Here is a 26754-nt window from a genome sequence, read left to right on the forward strand (position 1 = left end):
AAGTGACATGAATTTAGAAAACTATTAGTTTCTAAATTTCCGTATTTTTATATTTTATTAGAATTTTAAAACAGTTAAACTATAATACAACAATAAAAAAATTTGAATTTTTTAAAAGTTTTTATTAAACTAAGTATATATAAGTATATCAGTTTCAGATTGTATTTGATAAATTTTATGTAAAAACCAAAAATAATTTTTGGCAAAAAAATTCAAATTTTTCGCGCTCCTCTTTATTAAGGTGTTTACAACCATAAAAACAAATACAAAAAAAAAAGAAAGTGTTATGAGAAAATTAGGTCAATTCCAATTTGGTCAAACGATTAAATATTATATGGGTATATTTTAAATAAAATACCGTTGTAAAACCTTAATTTGTGGGCATTCTTATTATAAATTGATTAAGAGCATGTGCAAATCATAAACAAAAAGGCCAATTGCTTTATTAAGGTTGTTTGATACAAATTTCATTAAACTATAAAAATTATAGTTAACTTTTAATCAATATTAATTTTATAGCTAAGAATTTAAATTTTGTCTATAGCAATAATAAATTTTCACTAGTTGTATGTTCACTAATTTGAATAAGATTTATTAGTGATTTAATTCACAAATTATTAATTTTTAACAATATGAACTACGAAAATATTATCTTTATTTAAATAAAAATAAAACATTATTTTCAGCAAATTCATTTCTAAGTTACAAAATAGCAAAAATTACAAGTCAACAAATATTCAATAATAAGTTATTAGTTTTGCATCAAATTTAAATTTCCGAATTGAGCTATGAAAGCTGTGAATGACTTAAATGTAAATATTGCATTTTTTCACAAGAATAATTGATCTAAATTTAGCACGCTAAACCGCTATTAAGTTCGACCCAATATCGCGAACTTGATCTAGTAATAAGTAAATTAATGTAATAATTTCTAATTTTCAAAAGCTTTGGTGTTATTTTAACAACATTTTAATTATATATTGCAGTTAAACACCATTAGAGCACTAAATAAAATATTCATTTTTCAATTAAGAGAAAATCAGTGTAATTTGTACCAATTTGAACAAAATCTTTACATTAATAAAAGACAAACTCCCAATCAACGGATTGGACCCACCAAAAAATATAGACACGCAAAACTTTATTTATTAAGATTTCCCATTAAATATTTGTTTATTTAATACCCACTTCTCCAAAAATTCTTCATAACAATCATTTTCAAAAATAACCACAATCAAAAAATATATGAAAAACTATTTTTTAATAAAGATCTAATAAAAAACTTCAAGTATATTAGGTTGTATACCGGCTTTTCTATTGTTTGTTTTTTTTTTACATAATAATTGCAGTAATCCAGTATAACATTATTAAAGAATATAACAATACAAAACCTGTCAAAAAGTGTTAAAATTTGTAATTGGAGATTTATTAATATTATTATTAACTTACTTGTTTTTTTTTCTTTACTTTTGAAGATATTTTCTTTTTTATCTATACAGCTTAGAAAATGATTCAATTAAAATGTGATGATGAGATTATTATTATACCAGCTACAATATTATATACTGCAGCAATATGAAATTGTGAAAGAAAACATAAAAATTTTGAAAACATTACTAATTGTGATTGATATTTGATGGGAAGTGTTTAAAATGAAATATAAAGATTATTCACTGCGTGTATACTTATGCACATACTTGTAAATTATAATTAAATGAAATTAAGAAAAAAAAATTTTAAATTTTGTAATATTAAAGAAATAAAAATTCAATTAATTTTAAATTGTGGTAAATTAATTTTTAAATGTATAGCTTTTAAAGGCTTATAACAATAAGTAGGTAAATTACAATCATAATCGCCGTACTTTCTGTTATAAATTGATTATTTGTAATAATTAAATGTATATATATACGCATTTAAACATCATTTGCTATTAGAAAAAAGTATTAACCCATTGACACACTTAAATTAAATAAATTTACCACACATATTTTGAGTTCCATTATGCAGTACTGCGGTTTGTACATTCAATTCAGCAATATAGAAATTTACTTTTAAATTATGTGTAGTTCATGAAATGTTCAGCATTATACAATACTCCTATAATTTTGAAGCCATGAATAGTTTTACAATAAATTCTAACAAAATTATACATTTTTATTACATAACAATAATTTTAATGTCAAATAATTATTCCCATAAAAAAAATAACACAACCTACCTAATAAAAAATCCCAATATAACAACAAATAAATTGAAATTCCTTGACTCTTATATAATATCATACAAAAATTATAGGTTGGCCATTATAACTATGTATGTACCTTGAGAAAATTTATTAGTTTATAAAGTTAAAATCAAAAAATTTTTTTTTTTCGAAAATAAAAAAAAACCAAATCGATTTATTCGATTTATAATCGAATTGAACTTGAAAATCTTTAAAGAATGCATTCAAAATACTTAATATGTAAGTAATCGAACTTAAAATTTTTATTTTTGCTGATTAACCTTGCTTACTTCAAAAGTTTTAACTTTTTTGTTTATTAATGAATGCATAATATTATATAAAATGCATAAATGACATCACAATGTGAACTTCATGACCAATATATGGAATATAAATTAGAAAATTTGGAGTATTTTTGAGAAGAGAAAAAAAAAATTGGCCTATACATTATGTAGGTAGTATAGCATTAATAATTTTAATTAAGTTGACGGAAATAAAAAATTTTATATAATTTTACCTTTTATTTAATTATAAAATGTAGACAAAAAAAAAATAGCTACCTGAAAATTTTGAATGAAGCGGGAAGTATGGTCATAAGAATAAAAATCCAAAGTATCGATTCAATAAAATTTTATAAGGTGAAATTTTTTTTTCAAATTATTTGAACAAAATCTAGTAACTTTCAGCTTGTTCCCAGAATTTAACATTCTTTAATAAAACAATTCAGGCAATATTTCATAAATTGACAACGAGGACAAAAGACATCGAAATAAATTATTCCCATTAATCGATTTTATTTCTAATTTTGACGCACACTGAAATACAATATATCGCATTGGCATTTCCAAGAGAGAAATAAAATTGTTAACAGACAATAGTTTGCATGATATTTACTTGCATTGTACAGTAAAATAAATACTTTCATCATATTACCATTTGCTCTTAAAATAATGTTAACAGTTTTTATATTATCGTCTATTACATACATCTGCTATTTAGTAACTTAACAAGTACTATTTTTATAATTTAAATAGTAAGAATACGATATTCTAAAATATTTTATTTACATTAAACAGAAAAAAATTTCATTCAAAATCAGAAAATCGCGATCAAACTACGAGTATCATAGAGCAAAAACAACACAAGTATCATCTATATTTGAAATATTATCACGTATGTGTGAAAAATAATAACAGCATAATTAAATTTACATAGGAATTCTTAAAAATTTTTCTTAAAATTGGAAAATTTGGCTTTAATATTATATACTGTTATTTAAATTAAATTTAAAGAACGTATTCTATTCTAGTGTCTTTAATTCTGGAGTCAAAAAATTTAGTAAAATAAAAGAGGAAACTATGAGTCGTAGAGGCTTTTTATTGAATTTTAAACCTAATTGCATTAATTTTCTTTTAACAATTTTTTACAGAATTAATAATAAAATGACTATACACATATGATTGCATTTTCACTTTTAAATTATTATTAGCATAATCAAATTTATATTAAACAATTTATAGAAATGAGTTCAAGGTGAATAGCCATCTATTGAATGCTAAAAGAAATTACTCATTGTGATAACGGTATTTTTGATTAAAATTTAAAATTTTATATTTAAAAATTTATATTTTTAATTTCGATTGCATTTTTTTAAAAATAACAATATTGCAATAAAAATCTATATTTATTTTCATTTACCTTGGAATATTTTAAAAGCTCAACGACGTTAATATATTAAAAAATATGTTTGTAATGTAAATAACTGCTATCAACCAATATAACTTGTTTTTTGTTTTGTACTCAAAAGCTTATATTTAAATAAAACTTAAAAAAATACAAAAAATAAATTTAAATATCTTGCAATTTATTGAATTTTTTTTTTTATATTTTTATTATTTAATTATTACATTCGATTATTCATTTTTCAAATTCTTTTCGTTTTTATATTGCACAAATTAATGATTCACAAAAGATTTCTCATTATTATTTTATTATTGTACAATGTAATCAAAAAACAAAATTAAAGCACATAAAAATAACAATAAAAATATTTATTCTTTTTTAGAATTAATGATTTCGTATATAATATGTGTATGTATGCATATATATATATTTTTTTACGATCAAATAATTATTTTACCAACACTTTTATTTATCACCAACTTAAACTTAATTGATCATAATATTTTTTTTTAAACTTCATACAATTAAATTCGAAATAATTAAAATTGTATTTTTATATAAAAAAAAATACCAATATTAATAAATATTCTTTATAAATAAAATATAAATTGAGGTAAAATGAAAATAATAAGTGCAGAACAGAAACACGACCCAAAAACTAAACTTAACGCAATCGCATGTAATCAAAAACTAACCGACGATCTAAAAATAACCGTACGATTTTATCAAAAATTAACAAAAAAGAAAAAACCAAAGACTTAAACGAAAAACTTCTTGAATATCACTTAATTATTGTGGTTGAATGTGAGCACATTTTAATGGCAAACCAACCAACCTAACCAACCAAAACAATACTTTAAAAAAAAAACGTGAGCTTTTAAATTTTAGTTCTCTTGAAACCTGGTTATGTGTAACACTTTTTTTATTTGTTTCTTTTATGTTTTTTGTTTTTATTATTTTTGTTTTTTTTTTACCATTTTCTGGTCATTTATACTTTAAAATTTTGTTTGCATAGTGCATTCAATGTAATAATAAAATATAGTATAAGAGCTTAATGTCAAATAATGTAAAACATGCATAGCTTTTCCTGCTCTTTGCTGCTGCTTTTAAGAACTTTTACAATTTGCAATATTATTATAATGAATTTAAGAGTTAAAAAAGAGTAAATATATAAATGTCAATATACATATGTACATATAAAACTAGAAATTACTTTTCGAAATTTTAATTTTTTCGGTAATCATTATTTGATGTTAATAGCAATATAATCAGAAAAGATGCATCGAAATCGATCGTAGTTTTTTCACACCATAATAACCTGTTTTTCTGCGGTGCAATGTGAATTTGATGTTTCTTTTTGTATGAATATAGTGCTCTATATGAAATATGACATTTAAAAAATAATATTCAACTAAGCTGTAATAAATATAAGTATTTTGAGGAAATCATAAATTTCAAAATATATTAAAGTATATTGGAATATGACAAAGATATTATGGTTTGATTAAGCAAAATGCATATTAGCCTTAAAAAAATAAAACAAAAATATTGTAAATAATTCTTCAACACATTATATTCATTTACTATTGTTAGTTTAAGCATTCACAATAGGAAAAACGTTTATTAAAATGAATAACGAAAAATCCTTTACTTTTGAACGAGAATTATTTTACCGATTCGAAGCACTTTTTGTTTTATTATTAAATATTTAAAAAATTTTTTTTAAATGTTTTCAACCACCTGAAAAACTTTTCTCATTTAATTATCAACCAAATCAATATATTAAAAACCATTAATTTCCATGAAAAATTAAAAAAATAAATAAAATTGAAAATCCATATGCATGTCAAAGAGAAAATAATTTGACAGTCCATTATAGTCGTAGAATTAAAGAAAAAATGTCACTTGTGGCAATACTACCGCCATATGTTTTTTATTTACTTTCGATTCAATTGTGAATAAATTGTGGATTGTGGATTTGTTATTTTTTTTGGGATTTTACCTTTGAAAAAAAAGTATAAAAATTATTTTCATCGGCTGCACAAAGTCCATTCGTTCAAAAAATTAAAAACATTGCTAGTTACAGAGTATTAAATACTTGTAAAGTGCAGTAATTAAAATATACAAACATTACAAAATAAAAAATATAAAAAATAAAAAATTTGAAACAAAAAAGAAGGTTTCGAAATAGAAAATATAATATCATCGTATTACGTTGAATTAAAATTATATAGTGATTCATATTTTTATAAAGTTCACCAAATCAAAAAGGAACTGATAAAAATGCCTATCAACACTAAAGAACTTTTAGATGGCTTATCTATTTTACTGGATGAGGAAAATATGAAAGTTACAATTAAAGAAACAGGAAAAGGTATAAAACTTATCTACATAACTACATTGTACATACAATTTAGTTTTCTTTAAATAATTTTTAAACAAAAATTTTAGGCACATTGGTTTGCGCAACTGCTTGTTTTATTGGCGGTAAGTTAATTGTTTTTTAATTCTACAACATTAAATTTTATACATCCTTTATAATATCGCATATCATTTCATTTCCTATAAAAATCAAATATTCGGTTCAATGTCAAATCCCAAATGTATAACTTTCTCAAAGCCGAGGCAATACAATGACATTGGTTTTTTTATGGAATTTCTAATTGAATTTTTTTTAATTATTTTTGGAAATTTTTTAAATAGAATTAGAAATTTATTTGTTAATATGAGAACTGAATTAGCTCCTTTATTAGTTTTTCATTTTTAATTAGGTATTTATATTGAAATTCTATTTATATATCTACCTAATAGATATATTTATAGGCTTACACATATTTAGCAAAGATAATCTACTTACTTATATGATTGTTTTTTTTCTTTGTTTAACTTTTTTTTACAAATTATTCGTTCAATTAATCGGATCCCTTGCTATTCAAACAGGTTTGATAGCAGGTCCACTTGGATTAGCTGTTGGTGGTACAGTAGGTGGGATAATTGCTGCTCAATTAACCAAAGGTTATTATTAATTGCCATATAAATTCTAAAACTAATTTTAATACTTAAATTTTAATCTAGGCAAATTTAAAACAATCAGTGCAGTTATAATGGAAATGGACAATAAGAATCGTCAAATATTAGCACAAAAAATACAAAATGTTATCAGAGATTTAGATATAATGGATGCAATTACTTTAATTACTTTAGTATCGGGAAACCCTTGTACAAAACAACTTGTTTTAAAGACAGTAATGCAATTCGTAACAAAAGAACTTCACATGCAAATCGCAAATTAGATGCTTTGTATTTATTTGTAATATAATTTATTAATTAACAGTGATATGACAGTTTGTGATACATTAACTTTTGTTATATAAAGGTATTTAAAGAAATATAAACGAAATATAAATAAATTCTTAACTCTTCTTAACCCTATTCTCAAAATTTTGTATACATATAATATAATAGCTCTACTCAACTTACTAAAAAAAGTACACTTATTATTCATGAAAACTTTAAATTACGTACATATGTGCTCTTGTATTCTGTACAAACATACATACCAACATCACCGTAACATTTTATGTTTTGCATAAATAGTAATCCAAAAAATTTATAAAGTACAAATTGGAATTTTTTTTTATTAATTAATAATTTATAAAAAAAAATAGGTATTGTAGCGGGTCCATTTGGTTTGGCGGTTGGCGGGACTTTAGGAGGACTTGGAGCTGCAATGTTAACGAAAGGTATGAATTGTTTGAACAATAATATTAAAGTAATAATAAAATATAAATTTTTAACCAATTTTCAGACAAATTTAAACCTGTTAGTGAAGTTATTAAAAATGATTTGACTACCGTGCAAAGAGAAACTTTAGTGGAAAAAATCATGTTAGCTGTTCAAGAATTTCATCCAACAGATGTTGCCGCTATCTTAGCTCTTGTGGCCAACAATCATGCTATACAAGATGTAGTTCTTAAAACTGTAGCTGGATATCTTACAAATGAAATGAAATTAAAAATACTTGATTAAAAAATCTTATTAGAAAATCAAATTTTATAAAATAATATTTTATTATTTTTATATACATATTAATATTTTGATATTTCTATAACCATTTACTTTGGTAAAAAGTTCTCTAAAATTCGCACCGACTATGTGATTAATAGATAATTATATTAAAAAAATAAAATTTTGTTTTAAATACGTATCAAGTATTGATATTTTTTTAATAATTTGGCAATTTCTTTTAGGCAAAATTCAAACAAGTCATACCGAGTTGAATAATTTCCCGCTTAATTAGTATAAGACAAAGCTGGAAAAATATTAACTGAATATGCTTATTTTAAAATAATTATATTACATACAATATTTTTGCTGAATGAATATTTTATTAATAATATTACTAAAATATATCTTATACAAAGCAATATTAGCGTAGTTTCAGAAAATTTTATATACCTACTTTATATTAAATTTTTCATGAAAATTTCTCTATGCACATGATTTCGATACATATAAACAAAAATTAATAAAAAAATTAGTTAAATGTACTTAATTTTAAAATACAAAAACATCAATCTTATATACAATCAGAGATTGCGCATCAATTATTTTTAATTTTTCACCTAAATTAATAATTATTTTATAAATTTTAACAATTGATAGAGTTTTTCATAAATTACAAAAATTATTTAAAGCAAAATTTAAAACCAGTAAGTCAAAAACTTTTTTTCAATTAGCGATGTTTAGTTATTTAATTGGAGTATTTGGCATATGAAATATTTTTATGAAAGAAAAATGTAACTTTGAAGAACGTTATGGATCACTTTAAGGAAGAAAATTTATTGCCAATCAATGTTAACTCGATCCCAGTCATCATCTTCAATGAAAGGTTTCCCAATAAAATCAATCATAACTCCACAAAATAAACAATCTGCGGCTAAAATATCTTCTATTTGCATTTTAATTTTTTCACGTGAATTATTTTGTATTTGCTGATTATATTGTGAATCAGAATTCCCAGTTGGTTGATTTGTTAAAATTACTGTTGTCGATAAGTTTTCTAATTGAGATTTTAATAAACTTAATTTACGATTTTCTTCTGGATTTAAATATGGTATTATTTGCTTTTCTAAACAATCTGAATGAAATTTATGTCCACACGGAAATAAATAAAATGGTCTCATTAAAATTAATATTTCACAAATTTCACATTGGTCCTTTACAGATACTATCACGGATTGGTTACGTAAACTTTGCAATTCTGAAAATATCATTTTAGATCTATTGTGTTTTTTATTTTTATCATTTTACCTCCACTAACACGTTCTGCAGCTTTTCCAGCTTCATCCATGTCATGCTGTAACTCTTGAATTCTTAAATTATATTCCTTATAAAAATAGAAGGGAAATTTTTTTTAATATTTAGCAAACAAATATCTGAAGCACCTTACTTTTAAAGCATTACAAATAGCCGTTTTAAAATCATCGATTTTCGTAAAATCGTTAAAAAATGGCAATATATCTTCTATTTTTAAAAGATCACATTCCTTAAGCAACTTTAGCGCTTCTTTTACATTAACGTTTCTTTTAACTTCATGTTCAGCTAAAAAAAAAAAGAAAAATAAAACTATTCGCTGCACTTTTGGTGTTTTTTCTTTTACCTATTCTCAACCACAATTTTTTCTTCAATTCTGGATCATTTGGTTGTGATGCGGTATTTTTAGCTAATTTGATATCGAAAGTCAATGCTAATTCAACAGCTGATTCCCATAATTGTAAAAGACATTGAAGAAATACACTTGCTTCTTTAGCATTATGTTCTTCACAAACTCTTAACGCATAGTTTTCATCGTAATGAATTGATGACAAGTCTCTACCTTGTGTATTTAAATAATAAAGTAACTTTTCTTGATCTTTCATTGCTAATAGTTTAATTAAATAATTGTGAATAGACACATTGGGTACACCTTCATAAACTGCATATTCTAAATATCTAATTATTTGTGATATATGTTCATCAGTTTTAGTACATATAAGAGTTGGAATTAATTTTTCCGGATTTAGGTTTTCTTGTTCAATTATGGCTTGTATCGTTTTCTGTGGATAAGTTTCTATTAAAATAGGGCAATATTTATAGAATAACTCAGGGTTTCTCTCAGCTTTGATTGTTTCTAAAGCTTTCAATAGGTTTCCATCGTTTATATACTGTGTTACAACCGATTCATAGTCTTTGTTTGCCTAAAAATAGGTAAAATTTAAAAGAATAAATTAAGATTTTATATTTTTTCATTATGTATAAGTACATACTATAGTCAAATTCGTTAAGTTTAATTTATCTCCATGCGATTCAATTAAACTATAAATAACGGTATAATTAGTACGACAACATTCTTGAACCCTTTCATTTGACATAAACAAGTTAAATGAATCCTGTTCTTCTGTTTTCCCTGTTTTTGCTTTGGAAATCCTATCCAAATGCAATTCAATTAGCCATATTGTTAACATTGTTATTTGTGTTTTGTCTTTATGATCTAGTTTATTTAACCTATTGTAAAGATATATCATTAGAGGCTTTTTATCTTCTAATTGCAAAAATTTCAAGCAAACTTTTTCAAAACTGATTTTCGTTTCCGAAAATATATTTGCACTTTCAATATAATTTTTTTCTAAAAATGTGTTTTCAGCTTTCTGGCGCAAAACTTTATCTAGATGTGCAACGTTATTCTTCGCATAGTATTCAGCTAAAGTTAAATCATTTTTAGCCAGATAAATTTTCCATATATCACGTTGCTCATTTGTTATTTTAAAACGAAATATTGCTTTAGAAGTATAACAATATATTTTTCCAGTATTGAAGTCTTTAATAATATTTAATAAGACACCAAATTTTTCAGCAAAATTTTCCTCATATACTATTTCTTGATTTAAGCTACAAAGGGCTGTGATATGATCTGAATACATTAACAATATATGAAAGTCGGTTAAAATCATAGCTTTTGGTACATTTTTAATATTATTTTTATTATCGGGCACACTAGAGCTGTACGGCATATTTTTAATATTTTCAGGAAGCGGAATAATTTCTTCATTTTTAATAAAATCTGGAGTTGCAGCCTCAGCGTCCACCTTAAATTGTAGAAGTAAATAAATTATTTAAATATGAAAATCCAAATTTTTAATTTAAATTAAATTTTAGATCTTAAAACAAACCCCTTCATAAAAAATCCCTTCCTCCGTTAACCAAGCAAAATGTTCTGGATATTTAGTTTTAGTGCTGCAATTAAAACTTAAAACAGAAACTTTCGTATGGATTCCTCTAAATTTAAGAAGATCTTCCGGAATGTTCATATATTGAGTAAATATGTTCTGAAAAAAAAAGAATTATGTTGACCCTTTGCAACATTTTTAACATTTAGATTTTGTACTTGCAACACCAATTTCTCATCTGATTTCAAAGTTTCTTGAAATTTATAAACGCTATCAGTAGTTGAAACCACAACGATGTATCGGGAAGTATTGGGAACTTTGTAAAATTGTAAACCAGTAATTGGCATTGGCGGATCTCGATTTATTTCAAAAACCTAAAATAATTTAAGAAATTTTAAGTACATAAACGTATGATTTACGTTACAAGTATAAGTTATGAATTTGAGGTATGAACCAAGCTGAAACCGAAATCCTTGCAAAAAAAATTATATAAAGTTTCTAAAATCATACCAAATAAATCAAAAGGTATATAGATTTATATTTACCAGTCCCTCAATTTCTCTTGTACCATACAAAGTAATATAATTAGGCAGCTTAATTAAGTAAGTTGTAATAACAATATATATATATATATGCATAATAATTTTGTTACATGTTATACCTGTTTCCAATTGCTGTAATACGGTTTTTCTCCATCCAAACCAAACTCCGTTTCAAGAATCAAGCCTTTGCTAGTTCCAAGCAAAATAGGACCAGTTGAAAAATTATTTGACTCATTGTGATTAAACGCTACTGCTGTTATTTCATGACCACGGAATTTATCAATTCTCTTTGGTTTATCCATTTTTGTATGTAAATAAAGTAATTCTGGTTGGAGACCGACAGTTTTGGGTGTCAATATAATAATAAGATGGTACCCAAGCGGGTCAAGAAATAAATTTGCTACATTGTATCCACCTACATATTGTTCCAGCAACACCTCTGAAATAATTTTATAAAAATCATTTTTTTTAGTTATTTCATTCGAATAATTAGTAAGATTTACCGCTTTGCTGATCAGTATCTGAAAGCAAAAGTCTGAGCAGAACATGGTGAGAAAATAAGCAAAACAACCAAGAATCTGATACAGCAAGGTGAGTAATATCTTCTAGTAAATTCAACTGCAATTTTTGTTTCGCAAAAATAGGTGGTTCATCTTTTGTTCGATAAGTAACATATCCACTGGAAGGAACTTCTGGGGGTATTTTATTGGATTTTGAGCTTATTCTATTGTACGGTTGTAAATTTTTTTCCATTTTTGTAATTTTACATAATTTTTAACAAATTAACTAGAAAACGATTACTAAATATTGCAAATTTATAAATTAATTAAAAATATGATCATCTTTTATCTACTAAATGTTTATTATCCACCCTTCGACAGAATTTAATTTTGACAAACTATGGTTAACTGTCAAAAATTAAGCTCACGATTATTGAAAAAAAAAATCAAAATACAATTGAAAAGAACGGATGAACGATTTTGATTTTTATTTTAGCACCCTCATTGTACTGAGACTTTTAAGAGTAGATAAAGCAAAAACATACTAATAATTTCTTTTTTGTGACAATTGTGTTTTTTGGTTTTCGTTATTGCTATAAAAATAAAGTTATTGAAGCATAATTGAAAGCTTTTTCGATAAAATATTTAACTTCCAAATTAAATACGTAAAGTACGTCTTCGGTTTAATTATACTTTTAAAACCAACCATCGTTGTGAAGTTAATAATCATATATATAAAAGAATTTCGTTTATAGTTTTCTAAAAAAAAAATAAAATTTGTTGAACTCGTAATATGAATTGTGGAATTGTATTTTTATCGTGTCATTTCCTTTTGAGGGCAAACATACTCATTATTTTTGAACAGTATTTTAATTAAGACTTTTGTAATAATCGAATTATTTCAAGATGCTGCTTAAATATTCACATTTTCCAACCCTACAATAGCTGTCGGCCAATCAAATTGTCATTATTGTTGTCAATACTTTTTTTTTGCATGAAAAATGACAAGTCAATTCATCAACTTTTTATAGAGCTCGCTGTCAACGAAATAAAGAAACATTGCGAAAATAATTGAAAAATTTTTTAAATACGTAAATAAATTTTATTTTAAAAGAAATACTAATATTCTACTAACTTATTATGCTTTTCAACATTTCGTAGTGTAAATGTAACTTAAAAAATTATTGAAAAAAAAAGTTTATAAAAAATTCTTTTGTTTCGCAATTGAATGGTAAATATTTAAAATTTATATTTGCCCCAGTCATTGATTTTAAACTTTTTTTCTTTTAACACAGATAAAAATGCTCTAGATTGCAGCATCTATCGAAACGCAAAGTACTATCTTATGACTCATAAGAATTTGCATAGATGCCTAAAGTAAACTGAAATTAAACCGAGTACATATATTTTGCAAGTGGTAATAGAGTTAAAATAAGTAGAAGAAAAATAGAATTGAATTTATTTCAATTACTAACTTATTATATCAACAAAGGAAAAATGCCGATATTATACAGCGTTATAGCAAGGGAAACCACCGTTCTAGCAAAATTTGCTGAAGTTGTTGGAAATTTTGCGGAAGTAACTGAACAGATATTAAAGAAAATTCAACCATGTAATCATAAACTAACTTACACTTATAATAATTATCGAATACATTATGAATGTGAAAATAAAATTATATATATGTGTTTCGCAGATGATGTAAGTAATAAAATATATGATAAGATTTCATATTTAATTCAAAAATATAATTTTTTATTTTACCTGTTGGGTTTTTAAAAATTTGAATATCGTAGGATTTTGCGGTGGTGCGGGCATTTTTATTTTTAAGTGATATTAAGAAAAAATTCATATCAACGTATGGACTTCAGGTTGCAACAGCAATAGCTTATGCTATGAATTCAGAATTTTCAAAAGTTTTAGCTCAACAGATGTCGTATTTTAATGAGTCCAATGATATTGATTCAATTACACAAATTCACGGTAATATAGATGAACTTCAAGATATTTTAGTCAAAAATATAGGTAATGTAAACATATTTTATTATTCTTTACAATTATAATTATTAATTATATTTCTTTTTAGATTCACTTAAAGATCGTGGTGAAAGACTCGAACTTTTGGTTAATAAAACAGAAAATCTTAGGAATAATGTAAGTTATATTTTGCTTTACTTCAATTTTCAAAGTACGTAGACGGTTCAAATAGTTTTATTAAAAAAAAAATGTAGCTGGAATAGCTTATAATTTACATTTTTTTTTATTTCTCATTTTTTTTTTTTCTCTGATCGCAATAGACACTAAAATTTAAAAAGCATAATTATAGCATTATGTTTCTATTTTTTTTTTGTTAAACGTCCGGTAATAGTGGACACTAAATATAAAGAGTTGCTACAGTAACAGTTTACACACCATTTTATTTGTGTAGATATTACTTTAGTCAACAAAAATTAATCATCGACCAGATCATAAAAAAAAATAAATTACAAAACATGTTTGATAAATATTGGAAATTTCATTTAAATTTGTTTTATATAAAAATGTATTTCTTTTAATTTCAGACTGTTACATTCCGAAAAACTTCCAGGAATTTAGCTAGAGCAATGTTTTGGAAAAATTTTCGAATGTATATTATTTTCGGTTGTATATTATTATTCATTTTATATGTAATAATAAGCATGGCTTGTGGTGGATTAGCTTGGCAGAGTTGCATTCATAAAAATTAATTTTTAATAAAAATTTTTGTATTCAATTCAACAATATAATATACTGGACTATTTTCTCGTTACATTATTATAATTAGTATGTTATACATATTAAAAATATGTATGTATACAATTTATCAAATATTACTATATTATTTACATATTTAAAATTTATATTTGAAATTTCCATATAATTTTCATTTTAATTTTTTGTATTAATTTCTGACCGTATGAAAAAAATTTACGGTTCAAATCCAATTGTATATACAAAATCAACAAAGTTTGTTAATTTAAGCCGTAAAAAGAAATAAAGAAATGAAAAAACACCACAACATCACGTTTATAAAAGAGTATATAAAATTAATAACTAATATTAAAAAATATTTATGGAACTGAAATAAAAAATGTTTGTTTTCTAAAGTCTATGTTGGTAACATATTGTAATAATTAATTATTTTTCTAAACAAAAACTATAACATGCAATATTTATCTATTATATTTACAAAAGTATTTCTTTGTAAACTTAAATATTGTAAATTTTATGTTATTTTATTAAATATTGTCTGTTTATTATTTATAAAAGTTTTCAATAAATTTGAAAAATCAATGAATAAAATAACTACTTGCTAGTAAGTAGGTTTAAATTAAAAAGAAATAAAAAAATTATATTTAATATGTCCAAAAGTCTACTTATGCATATTTAATAAATTTTTGTTCGGGTTTTATTTTAGACAAGTTTTCAAACTTATTTAAGAAGACGAAGCAAAATACATGGTAATTAACTAAAAATTTGTGATTTTGTGAATTCAAAAATGTTATAAAAATATTATAAGAAATTAGATCATAGTTTGTATAAATAAAAATATATATTATAAATAAAATTATAGTATAACCTAAATATATGTATAAATTTAATTTCAATTTTAAATCCTTGTTTGATTATTTATATTTAAAATTAAAATACATTGTTCATGGGTTATAAAATTCTGCCTAATTTTCTTGTGAAGTCGAATTCAATAATAAATCAGAATTTTTAAAAGAAATATACATACATATATATGTGAATATTTATTAAAAAAAATAATTAAAAATGCATTTCAATCTACATAATAAAAATCTTTAAATAAAACAAAAAAAAGTCACCGTCATCATATAGTGGAAACATAAATAGTATCACCTCTCTTTATTTTTCCATTTTGGCGAATACCTAATTGAAGACCCATCATAGGACTTGTACTACCTTTTGGTATACGATATCTGTAATTAAAATGTATTTAAAATATTCTGTTTTTCAAAAAATTGTTAATTACGTTTTTAACGTTTTCAACGGTTCTGTGTTTGGATTTCTTTCAGCTTTTTCTGGATCAATATTTGGAACAATACAACGGTAACATGGCGCAAGTGTTCTCATTATGACATCATCACCAATTTTTATCCATTTCCAATTATCCTCATCAAATGGAATATTATCATCGGTTTTAATATAAAAATTACCCCGAAAAGCTAATGGATCAACATTTGCTTCTTTTCGTGTTTCTAAACGAGTATTCAGCTCATCAACTGATGAATAATTGATTAGCATATAACTTGAAACATCTTGAAATGATCCCTGAAAAATATTTTATGAACTAAAATATATCATATGAATTTTATTTAGATAATGAACTTATAGCTTTATAAAAAAAAAAATGAAGGAAACAAAACATTACATATTCAAATTAGTCATTTTTTATTTAGAGTACAATGTCACAGAGAAAAAAGGCGACCTTAAAGTAGAAAATGGCAAAATTACTAATAATTGTTCTATTCTAATATTCATTTTTTTCATTTTGAATAAAATTCTTTTTTGTTATTTTAATTAAATCTACTTTTTTCGTTCTATTTGGCTTAAATCCAATAAAAAAAATGCTCTAAATTATTTGACTTTTAGACAATATAATTAAAATAGCCCATAATTGGTTCAAACTAATGCTTTCATTATATAGTATTTTAAGAATGCAAGGTAATATTTAAAATTATGATATTGTTACCATTATTACCAAAATATTTGTATAAACTCGGAGTAATTGAAGTCAAATGAAAACTTACTAAGGGTGAAAAAATGCTAAGATTTTGAATATTTAATTTAATTTACTAAGCTTTATTGAAAGAAATTTTTGAAAATTCAAAAAAACTTTCAGAATATAATAAATTGCCAGTAACAGTTTTTATCACTGTATCACAATAATCAGGCTTTTCAAAAGTGTCCCCTTGCTAAACCAAAAATTGGACAGTTCAGTGTTTCTTTATATCACTTTAATTAGAGATTACACGTATCTATATTTATTTATTTTATTGAATAAAACATTAATTAATGTAGAGAATTCATTTGATATAAAGAAAATATTTTTTAAAAAAAATTATATATGTAAATAAATTGAAAAACTTAAAATGATTAGTCAAGTTAATTTTTAAATTTATTTCAAAGTCAGTTTTACAAAAATGTATTTTATATCTTATTTTAATTTTTAAAAATATTGTCAGAATTTTATAATGTACATAATTTATGGAATAATTTTTAAAATTTGCTATAAAATTATTACAGGTATGAAACTTTTAATTTCTTTGTCACAATTAATATTAAATTATCATTAAAAACATAGATTTCTTTTTTAATTTTTAAAACTTAATTAAAAATAATTTTGCACTTGATATAACATTAAACATTTAATACAAAATAAATACAACATAAAGAGTACATGCTTAAATACAAATACAAAACACAAAAGTATGAAAACGAAATTTTAAATACTTATATAAAATTAAATATTAAAACTAATTAAATTATAGGTATAAATACAATAGATATTGCTGAAAAATTGAGTAGTGAATTTACAAAGATTTACAAACAATTGAATTATTTTAACAAATCTCAATATAAAATTGTATATCAATAATTTTTACACGCGGTACTAATTAATCACATACAGAACTAAAATTTAAAATTAATTAAATTTAATATTCATAGTCAAAATATAATTTATAATAATGCATTGTAATCCATGGACATGATACTATTTGTGATATATTCCATCTTTCATTTGGATTTATTGTTAGCATACCATCGCATATATAACGTAATGTTATTTCTCGTTTCTGAAATTTTTCATATGATATACAATTACTAACACCACTGCAACCACACTCAAGTTTTTGTCCATCATTTGTCATCATTCTTATTAATTCATTAACATCTTTTGCTTTTATAAATGGATTATATGATGAACATAATTCATAAAGTATACAACCTAATGACCACATATCAGATTTAAAATTACATTCTTTACCATTTAAACTTTCTGGTGCCATATATAATGGTGTACCTAAACAATATTTATTGCTATAATTATTATTTTTATTTCTTTGATTTGCATTATTATTATTATTATTGTTATCCGTCATATTATTATTATTGTTATTCAATACGTTTTGTGCAATATAAAATGATAATCCAAAATCAGCAATTTTTGGTCTTCCATTAATATCTAATAAAATATTTTCTGGTTTTAAATCACGATGTACAATACCACGTGAATGTAAATATTCTATACCAATTAATATATCACAAAATATATTACGAATTTCTTCATCATTAAATGGTTTATTTATTCTTAATTCGATTGCTTTCTGTAATGTTCCGCCACAAATATATTCCGTAACAATATGTGCAAAATTATTTTGTATATAAAAATCATAAAATTTTATAATTCTTGGATGTTTTAATTGAGATAATATTAATGCTTCACTATTTATTAAATTTAATAAAGTTTTTTGTCCCATATTGAAATAAATTTGTTTAACGCAAACATTTTTCTTATATTTTTTATGACGACACAATATTACACGACTATAAGTACCAGTGCCGATTACGGAAAGTGGTTGAAGTGATTTATTGTAAACATCCATTTTCTTTTCTGAATTCAAGTCCTTACCCAATATTTTGTCTTTTATACTTTTTAGTTCTTAATAAATTTGTGTGTGTAGATTAAATTATAAATTTCTTTTTATTAATTATTTTTCAATTTTAATTTAAAATCGTAATATTTTCCATTAAAAAATTTATTTAATTTTATACTTTTTAATGGAATTTATTGTGTCTTCATGGTTTTAGTTAAAATAATCAAATTAAATTGAGAAAAACTTATAACCCGTTAGTTTAGGCTATTTTTGTTTTTGTAATTTACATATTTTGAACATTTGAGTTGCTGAATTAAATCGGAATAATTCCGAATTATTACTTAAAGTGTTTTCGTTGATTTTCAGTTGGGATTAATTTGAGATTTTTAATAATATAGAAAAAATTTTTGTTTATACCCACCTATTTTATCTATTCTTAATATAAATTGTATATTACAATCTAAATTGTATTTTAAAATCCATTATTCCCTTAAAAACCATACGCATCTACTACAGAATGCAATTAATTTAATTTATTTAGCAATATTTGAATGCTAATTGCTAAATAGAGGATAATTGCTAAATTCCAGAAAAGCTTACATTTAGGTAATTTGGTATTAATGTTTAATTAAATCTCAATGCTAATATCATGGATGGATGGATCTTTACAATTAAATGGTATATACGAGCGCTTCAAGTTCAAAATAAATTTAAAAAATATGATGTTTCGAATGGATATAATTCTGAATCTTCCTTTGATGAAAATATTCTGATAGAAATCTAAATTAAAAAAAATAATTTTTTTTTTTTATATTATACAGGAAAAAAATAAAAAGGCTGAAATGTGAGTGTTGTGCTATAGTACTTCTTCATCCACAGTGCTTATGTCATTTTCATTTTCTATAATACTTGTAGATAGTATTATATTTTGTAAAAATCTACAACCCATAAATTTATAAATGGCTACAAATGGTAACTCATAAATTTGTAGTTTGTGCATAATAGTGAATATAAAGTGCTGCACTCCTAATTTCTTGTGGTGTAAATATATAAATACTATACTTAATCAAAACAATTAATAAATCAGAGCCTATCAGTCTACACATACTTATGTAATATATGCATATATATTTACGAACATGATAGTTTTACTCTAAATTCAAATTCATGTTTGTCAATCATTTTCACATTTTGTAACATTATCTTATCACATTTAATACCATCAACCTTTAAAACTTCACAATATCTTAAAACATATTAAGAACCACTTAAACATATACCTACAAATTATTAGATAATATTATAATATGATGCAATTTTAAATATAGCCCCAAATATAAAATGAAAAACAAATTTAAACTTACCGTATCTTCATTCCTAAAGAATTTCGTTGCAAATTCTTTAGATGGATCTTTTAATTTAGTTGCCATCGGATATGGATAATATGCTAAACGTATTCCATCATCTTTATCTAATATATATTTTGAAAACCATTTATCATATTCCTCACCGCACAGAGTAACATAAACATCAACTTTATAAAATTTCACTTTAACATCACCTTTATTACTTTCAACAAATTTCTCATATGTTATACGTAATGGTTCCATATTAGGTGCTGTTGCATATAATTCTCCATTAATTATTTTTGGTTTAACTTTTAATAATTTTGGATATGTTCGGCATGTTATTAAATTATTTTTTGTATCAATAAGCATAAATTGATGATCTTTAAATTTTCCATTACGTAAACCAATATCATCACAATCAGCTGTATCCAATACAATTGGATAACATGATTTTATTGGATAATAATATAATTTTTCAAGAACACCAATACGTTTCCATTCAGTTGGTGGTATAAATTGTTTACGATTTTGATAATACCAACCAGCAATTGCTGTTGCACCAATTCCAAGGCCAGCAGCCAATAACATTTTTGATTTTAGAAGTTCTACAAGAATAACAAAATAAAAAAAGAAAACAATAAAATAATTTCAAAAATATATAAAATTTATATATTTTATTCTTAATCCTTTACTTTATTTAATTAATAAGTAATATAAACAAAAAGATTTATAAGAATTAAATAAAATTAAATTTTAATTTACCAGCCATTTTATATATCAATGAATTCGGAATTCTTTATGGTATCATTGACATTAATTTTATTTTGTTTTGTCGTTTATTATTGCAAATGCAAATAATCTTCAAGCTGTGGCCAATTGAATTATGATGTTCTCAGATTTCAATATAAAATTTCAATTTTTTTTTTATTATTTCTTGGCAGTGTACGAATGTTTTATATTTTATCAAATTTAAAACTCAAGATTTTAATACTCTAACATTAGATAGAAAAATATACTTGCGACTGATTCTTGTTTTTATAATATTTTTTGTGTGGCAAAAAAAAAATGAGAAAAAAAAATCTGAAATGTGCTTTACATTATAAAATAGATACTTGAAATATACAAATACCAGGTAATCCGTAGAGTCGTTTCTAACTTAAAAATAGAAATTTAATTTTATTATAAAATAAATTTTAAGTAAAATGTAAGTTAATCAATTTCAAAAACACTTTTCATTTATCATTTTCATTGTTAAGTAAGTACTTGTATTCCAAAATGGTCAAATTAATTGAATTGTCATTGAGCATTGCAAATTCAAATTGCTGAATAAAAAAACTGACAACAACTTTTCCTTTTCTGTTTTTAATAAAATAATGCAAGTATGTTTTATTCCTTAAAGCATTTAACAAAACAAAATTCACCAAAATTTCAAATTGATAGGAAATTTTTTGAGAAATATAGATTATTTTACTTAAGTATTTTAACTGTAAAATTTTAATTATTGAGTAAAACAGATTACAGTTTTATTTGTATTTAAGGAAAACGTTCAATGGTAGCTGTCAGATAAATTACAGTCCTGTTATTTATGATAAATTTATTAAAGACCATTTAAAAAATTCTGCATGCAGTTAACTAAATAATTAAAATGAAGTCAGAAATTTTAATTTAATACTTCAAGCTTCAAGAAAATATTAAGCTTTTGAATTTCTTCTGCCGATGTTACATATTATGCACATTAGTTTATATGTATGTATGTACGTATACGCTTTATCAGTAAACTTTCTATTTTTGTATATTCAATTCAAATATTTTTTTTAACTTAGTATTCAAAAGGTTGTTCAATAACATAAAAAAGCTTATAACAAACTGTTGTTTAAAATTCTGTCGTTCAAATTATATTACATACATACATATTTAAATATTTATCTGCGTACATACATATATATAATATGTATTTGAACCAATTAATTATATATGTATAGTTATAGATTTGCCTCATCATTTATAATACAATTAATAATCGAATTCTAATCAGGATATTTAGTGATCCGCATTTTTAGTAATTTATTATTGCTTTAGATTTATTAAATTACTAAATTTATTTAAGTAAATAAAATTTAAAGTAAATCTTTTGAATTGAAAACATATTTGATCTCAACCATAAATTAAGAATCAAAACTAAGTTCTATTTCATATATTTTTAAAAGTACAATGTGTTGGAAAAATTAAATAAATTATAGCAAAAATTGTTATTAAGAGTTATTTTTATAAATGATGTTTAAAATGTAGTCTATTAACATCACAAAATTTATTGAGCTAATAATGATCAACTCAATAAATTTTGGGTACCATGGCACAAGTATCTTAGTAGTGCCTTGATCAACCTTAAATTTGATAACTTATCATGATTTTTTTTTTAATTGCCTATACCTATACATGGACACAATTTAACCTGTTTAAGTACATATGTATATACCAGCTCATAAAAAATTATAGGTATACTTTTTCAAGATAAGAACAACATAAATAATATAAAAAACCGGTATAAACATTAATTTTGTTATCATGTTAGAAATTTCGTCGAGCACAAAGAAAGATTCAAAAATAATTAAAATTTCTCAATTTTAAATTCTTTTCTCTTAATTTTATTTATATAATATGTATAAAAAATTTAATTAATTAGAATATTTTTAATGGGAATTAATTTAATGTAGCGAATTAATTGAAATGAGTTAATTTCAATTTGCTATATATATACTCACATAAGAATAAGAATAATGTAAAAAGGAATATTAGTATGGAAAATTCAAAAATTAGAAAATAAAATTTCACATTTTCGACTATTGAAAATATTTTGTGATTTTTTCTCATTTAACTTCTAGTGCCATCTATGTATTAGTAATGGAATCAAGTTATTAGAAATGGTAATTAAAATCAGTTATAGATTTAACGTTCATTCTTATTCGCAATAGCCAGCTTCATAAAATAAGGTATTTATTATTACACCATAAAGCAATAAGATATCATAGTCATAAACTGAATTGAGCAGAAAAGTAATACAATTGACTTCAAGTTTGCAGTTATTAAATACTTACAATTATTATGTTTACTTATAATTTGTAATTGCTAAATTTTTAAGCAATAGAGTATAATTGAAGAAAAGTAATTATTACAATAGATGTCAGCGTGACTGCAATACTGTACTAGAAAACTAAAACATTTGTATATTATGTGTAGTACGAGTACCTTAGTACCTAAAATGAAATTTAATTCTTAAGCTCTATATATACATAATTCTGCCAATATTTATATAAAATTTAATTTCAAGTTTAAATAAAACAAAAATTGAATGTATTCCAATGCAAATATTTATATATATATATATATGTAGATGCATACATACTTGGACTATTTTATTATTTAATTTTACAATTTGAAGTATTGTTTTTGGTTTCAATTTTCAACAAGATATGGCAATGTTGTAATATATTTTTAGAGAGGAAATTTTAGAACACAATTATTTTATTATTTCATTATTATGCGATATTGGAGTTGCTAACATACCATCAATTATATTTTTTTTTACCGGTCAGTTTTAACAATTCAACTTTTATAATTTGCAATTGAATATAAAATTTATAATTTTTTACTGCAACAATGAGGTTTTTTCCGAAATTTTATCATTTTTCTTTTATGATTATCACTTATTTACAACTATGATAGTCAATGAGTGAAAGGTTTAAGTGTAATTTTTACGAAAAGAACAATGTAATGCTTTTGTTAAAATATTTTATTGTTAATTAAAATTTTGATGTTTTTTTAATACCAGCTGGTTGTCCGCCTATAAAATTTATAGCAGATCAATTGATTGTATGAAAATATTTAAGTATTTGTCCAAATAAGAGGGGGATTAGAGAAAAAATATAAAAAAATATTTAATTAAGTTTAACAACTTACGCAAATCTACAAATAACTAAAGTACAGTAATCCCCCTTATAATGTGGTACGCTTATAACACATTTTCATACTACGGGATTTCAGATCCTCGTATAACGTGTGTTTTCCCCATATAACGCGGGGATTTCTATTAAAAAAAGATTTCGGTGGAACGTTATTTCAGATAGCTCCAACAGCCGAATAAACATGTAATAAAACTGTTTTTGGATTTATGTAATTTATTTGAAATTAACCGTTTTTTACTTTCATATGTATAAGTTTTTTATTTGAAATGTTCTTAGTTTGATTTTAATAAAACGCACATACATATGTATTTCGTTCATAACATAGTTTTTTCTTAAGATTCGATTTAAACGCCCTTTAAGGCGAAAAGTTAAACTAGAATTATTTGCGTTACGGGGTCATACGAGCGCATTATATGAGAATACTCCTACAACGCGTTTTACTATAACGCGGAACGAATCTACCGCGTTATAGGGGGAATTACTGTATATTCAAATATGGTAACCAATGTGGTTGCATTAGCTGCATATTAGCATTTGAATAATGCAATAAACAAATAATTTAAGTTATTTTAAATAATTTTTGTTTTATCATTTCTTTGCATTTGAGTAACTTAAACTTATTATTAAAACTTAAATTTCTCATAAATTCAATAAACAATGTATAACACCGTAAACCTTCATGTTGTGTCGAGTTGCTAATTAAAATCTAAGTATAATTTACAGTTTGTAATTTTCTTCTTTAATTGAATTAAAAAATTAATAAAAATTATAAGTTTAAATTAATATTTAAAAAAAAACTGCAAATTAAAAATATCATAATAAAAACAGAAAATATTTTTTACTTTAACGCCACTTTTTTCAAATTATTTATTTTGTATTCTAAGTCTGCTGCTGATAAATTCATAAAACTTTAATATTGCATTATTAAATATTAATTACAATTATTATAGAAAACCTAGTATGTAAATTATTATAATGTTATAAATTGTAGCAGCCAATCAATATTATAATATTAATAAAATATGTGCAAAAATATAATATTATATACCTGCTTATAATAATAAATTATAAATGTAATTTTTACACAACAACCTCAAAATGTTGAGAGCATAGAAAATTTTTTTTATTTTCATTATAATAGTCGCTCAAATGTTCCCTTCAGTGAAGTGTTGTCAATTTTACTACAATTGTAGTATTTTACTACATTTTGGCATTCCATACTACCGTACAACTGCAAAGCTATTTTTACCACTTTTTTGCCTTTATACTAGAAAATGTTATTATTTGTTTTTGTTTATAAAAAGTTCATTCGTATTTTTTACAAAAACCATTTGTACAACAAAAAAAAATAGTTTTTTGTTTTTCTAAATTTCGAAATTATTTTATAAAAAAAAGCTTATATTGTTAATGTTTGAGCTCGCGCTTTACATAATGTTATGTAAATTGACAGCAATCAGTTCAATTTGAGAATCGGAAAAAAAAATAAAAAAACAGAAAAAAAAATCTACCTACCGTTGCCAAAGTCGAAAATATCAATACGTTGCTTAGTCGCGTAGCTGATTTAGGTAACCTGATTTAAAATGTACGGGTATAAATTTAGACAGATGCCTTACTTTTTATTTGGTGTTAATGATAACCGCAAATTACTACGCTAAAGCTCTCCATACTACTTTTTCAGGCAAAATACTACTGAAAAACAAGTTGAAATTAACAACACTGCTTCAGTGTTTTGAGAATGTTATATATTATAATGAATTGACTGTTAATTATATGTATACTAGAGAAAATTATTATTATATTTTGTTGTTATATTCTTTGCATTTTGTACTCACACGAATATATGTAAGTTACACAGAAACATAAATTCCATTTGTAACATATTTACTCTTTTTGAAATTAAAATATTAATGATGAAATGCTAATGTCTGCTTACTCCTTTGTACCTACAATAATTAAAAAATTTTAATTTAAAAAAAAAATTAAAAATGTTTGATACAAATTTCAAATAATATTTTCTATTATATACATACATGAATATTTAAAAAAGAGTACAACCGAACATACTACATTTCGTGATGAAGAATAAAATTTTAAAAAAATTTTAAAAAAATTTTAAGAATACTTCATTTAAAATATAAAGTAAATAGAAATAATAAAATGTTTACAAAATTACCTCTTATAGTATACATGTTCAACTGTTACGCAAATATTCTTATTATAGGTATAGAAGCTCCCAATATTTAATGAAATTTTTTTAATAAATTCTAATCCTCATTTACATATTATGCATAAATAAAATTTCAAATTTTTCAATTTTGCTTTTGCAAAGAAGATTTTTCAATGGGATATTTTTATTCACATATAGATAATAAAATGTATCTAACTGTAAGTGAATCTGATTGTTATGACATTGAAATGAATAGACAGGCACACGTCATTCTTTTCACACAGCATAATTTTTCTTAGTTTATATTTTTGCATGTAAAAGAAAATTATTCTAAAATTACATTTAAATTATGTATTTGAAATAGTGTATTTTTAAAAATAGAGAGATTCTTTGTTTTATAAAAAATTAAATGTTTTATTTGCTTTATTAGCTTTTCTTATATCAATTTTCACTATGTACATATACACGAATTACA

General features: G+C 23.4%; 6 protein-coding genes across 10 annotated transcripts in view; 2 read left to right on the top strand and 4 right to left on the bottom strand.

Moving 5' to 3' along the window:
- The window catches only part of LOC129613152 (uncharacterized), a 34431-nt gene extending 30379 nt beyond the window's left edge, over nucleotides 1-4052 (bottom strand). The window contains exon 1 of the mRNA XM_055527107.1: nucleotides 3926-4052. The gene's annotated coding sequence lies outside the window, so the exon portion shown is untranslated. The remainder of the gene's footprint in view (nucleotides 1-3925) is intronic.
- Nucleotides 4053-5923: 1871 nt separating this feature from the next.
- On the top strand, nucleotides 5924-8121 carry LOC129613227 (protein C19orf12 homolog). Of its 2 annotated transcripts, XR_008697293.1 has the most exons (5): nucleotides 5924-6284; nucleotides 6362-6397; nucleotides 6851-6925; nucleotides 6986-7286; nucleotides 7579-7653. XR_008697293.1 is itself a non-coding variant. In XM_055527210.1 (4 exons), the coding sequence occupies exons 1-4, from the start codon at nucleotides 6194-6196 to the stop codon at nucleotides 7937-7939; spliced, it is 423 nt and encodes a 140-aa protein (XP_055383185.1). In that variant the 5' UTR covers nucleotides 5924-6193; the 3' UTR covers nucleotides 7940-8121. The 2 variants fall into 2 exon arrangements, 1 of the variants encoding a protein (XP_055383185.1); XM_055527210.1 differs by lacking the exons at nucleotides 6851-6925; nucleotides 6986-7286 and adding an exon at nucleotides 7719-8121.
- Nucleotides 8122-8359: 238 nt separating this feature from the next.
- Nucleotides 8360-12523, bottom strand: LOC129613144 (vacuolar protein sorting-associated protein 18 homolog). Of its 2 annotated transcripts, XM_055527097.1 has the most exons (10): nucleotides 12164-12523; nucleotides 11780-12099; nucleotides 11664-11711; nucleotides 11337-11492; nucleotides 11122-11277; nucleotides 10219-11037; nucleotides 9573-10149; nucleotides 9363-9514; nucleotides 9224-9299; nucleotides 8360-9173 (listed from the first exon to the last, which is right to left on the bottom strand). In XM_055527097.1, the coding sequence occupies exons 1-10, from the start codon at nucleotides 12411-12413 to the stop codon at nucleotides 8752-8754; spliced, it is 2976 nt and encodes a 991-aa protein (XP_055383072.1). In that variant the 5' UTR covers nucleotides 12414-12523; the 3' UTR covers nucleotides 8360-8751. The 2 variants fall into 2 exon arrangements, with proteins under 2 accessions (XP_055383072.1, XP_055383073.1); XM_055527098.1 differs by lacking the exon at nucleotides 11664-11711.
- Nucleotides 12524-13188: 665 nt separating this feature from the next.
- Nucleotides 13189-15359, top strand: LOC129613210 (vesicle-associated membrane protein 7). Of its 2 annotated transcripts, XM_055527184.1 has the most exons (6): nucleotides 13212-13251; nucleotides 13322-13391; nucleotides 13456-13861; nucleotides 13957-14185; nucleotides 14247-14314; nucleotides 14722-15359. In XM_055527184.1, exons 3-6 carry the CDS (start codon nucleotides 13658-13660, stop codon nucleotides 14884-14886), a joined length of 666 nt encoding a protein of 221 aa, XP_055383159.1. In that variant the 5' UTR covers nucleotides 13212-13251; nucleotides 13322-13391; nucleotides 13456-13657; the 3' UTR covers nucleotides 14887-15359. The 2 variants fall into 2 exon arrangements, with proteins under 2 accessions (XP_055383158.1, XP_055383159.1); XM_055527183.1 differs by having other exon boundaries at nucleotides 13189-13391.
- A 536-nt stretch (nucleotides 15360-15895) lies between these two features.
- On the bottom strand, nucleotides 15896-25191 carry LOC129613161 (mitochondrial amidoxime reducing component 2). Of its 2 annotated transcripts, none has more exons than XM_055527121.1 (4): nucleotides 25161-25191; nucleotides 20166-20755; nucleotides 16176-16474; nucleotides 15896-16122 (listed from the first exon to the last, which is right to left on the bottom strand). In XM_055527121.1, exons 2-4 carry the CDS (start codon nucleotides 20736-20738, stop codon nucleotides 16014-16016), a joined length of 981 nt encoding a protein of 326 aa, XP_055383096.1. In that variant the 5' UTR covers nucleotides 20739-20755; nucleotides 25161-25191; the 3' UTR covers nucleotides 15896-16013. The 2 variants fall into 2 exon arrangements, with proteins under 2 accessions (XP_055383096.1, XP_055383095.1); XM_055527120.1 differs by lacking the exon at nucleotides 25161-25191 and adding an exon at nucleotides 20913-21167.
- Nucleotides 17755-19216, bottom strand: LOC129613163 (probable myosin light chain kinase DDB_G0279831). Its single transcript, XM_055527122.1, has one exon. It carries the CDS (start codon nucleotides 18808-18810, stop codon nucleotides 17860-17862), a length of 951 nt encoding a protein of 316 aa, XP_055383097.1. The 5' UTR covers nucleotides 18811-19216; the 3' UTR covers nucleotides 17755-17859.
- Nucleotides 25192-26754: the final 1563 nt, after the last annotated feature.

The sequence above is a fragment of the Condylostylus longicornis genome, unplaced genomic scaffold (genome assembly GCF_029603195.1).
Source record: "Condylostylus longicornis isolate FDR11 unplaced genomic scaffold, ASM2960319v2 ptg000081l, whole genome shotgun sequence".
NCBI lineage: Eukaryota > Metazoa > Arthropoda > Insecta > Diptera > Dolichopodidae > Condylostylus > Condylostylus longicornis.

Excerpts from the sequence above, each read along its gene's own strand:
- LOC129613163 (XM_055527122.1), bottom strand. The coding sequence starts at position 18,810 with ATGGATGTTTACAATAAATCACTTCAACCACTTTCCGTAATCGGCACT.
- LOC129613227 (XM_055527210.1), top strand. The coding sequence starts at position 6,194 with ATGCCTATCAACACTAAAGAACTTTTAGATGGCTTATCTATTTTACTG. Across the intron at positions 6,285-6,361 it reads AATTAAAGAAACAGGAAAAG|GCACATTGGTTTGCGCAACT; the intron begins GTATAAAACTTA and ends CAAAAATTTTAG. Across the intron at positions 7,654-7,718 it reads AGCTGCAATGTTAACGAAAG|ACAAATTTAAACCTGTTAGT; the intron begins GTATGAATTGTT and ends ACCAATTTTCAG.
- LOC129613161 (XM_055527120.1), bottom strand. Across the intron at positions 16,475-20,165 it reads TCTTTAGGAATGAAGATACG|GGATCATTTCAAGATGTTTC; the intron begins GTAAGTTTAAAT and ends AATATTTTTCAG. Across the intron at positions 16,123-16,175 it reads CCGTTGAAAACGTTAAAAAC|ATATCGTATACCAAAAGGTA; the intron begins GTAATTAACAAT and ends TTTTAATTACAG.
- LOC129613144 (XM_055527097.1), bottom strand. The coding sequence starts at position 12,413 with ATGGAAAAAAATTTACAACCGTACAATAGAATAAGCTCAAAATCCAAT. Across the intron at positions 12,100-12,163 it reads AGATACTGATCAGCAAAGCG|AGGTGTTGCTGGAACAATAT; the intron begins GTAAATCTTACT and ends AAATTATTTCAG. Across the intron at positions 11,278-11,336 it reads ATGAGAAATTGGTGTTGCAA|AACATATTTACTCAATATAT; the intron begins GTACAAAATCTA and ends TTTTTTTTTCAG.
- LOC129613210 (XM_055527183.1), top strand. The coding sequence starts at position 13,658 with ATGCCGATATTATACAGCGTTATAGCAAGGGAAACCACCGTTCTAGCA. Across the intron at positions 13,862-13,956 it reads ATATGTGTTTCGCAGATGAT|GATTTTGCGGTGGTGCGGGC; the intron begins GTAAGTAATAAA and ends TGAATATCGTAG. Across the intron at positions 14,315-14,721 it reads CAGAAAATCTTAGGAATAAT|ACTGTTACATTCCGAAAAAC; the intron begins GTAAGTTATATT and ends TTTTAATTTCAG.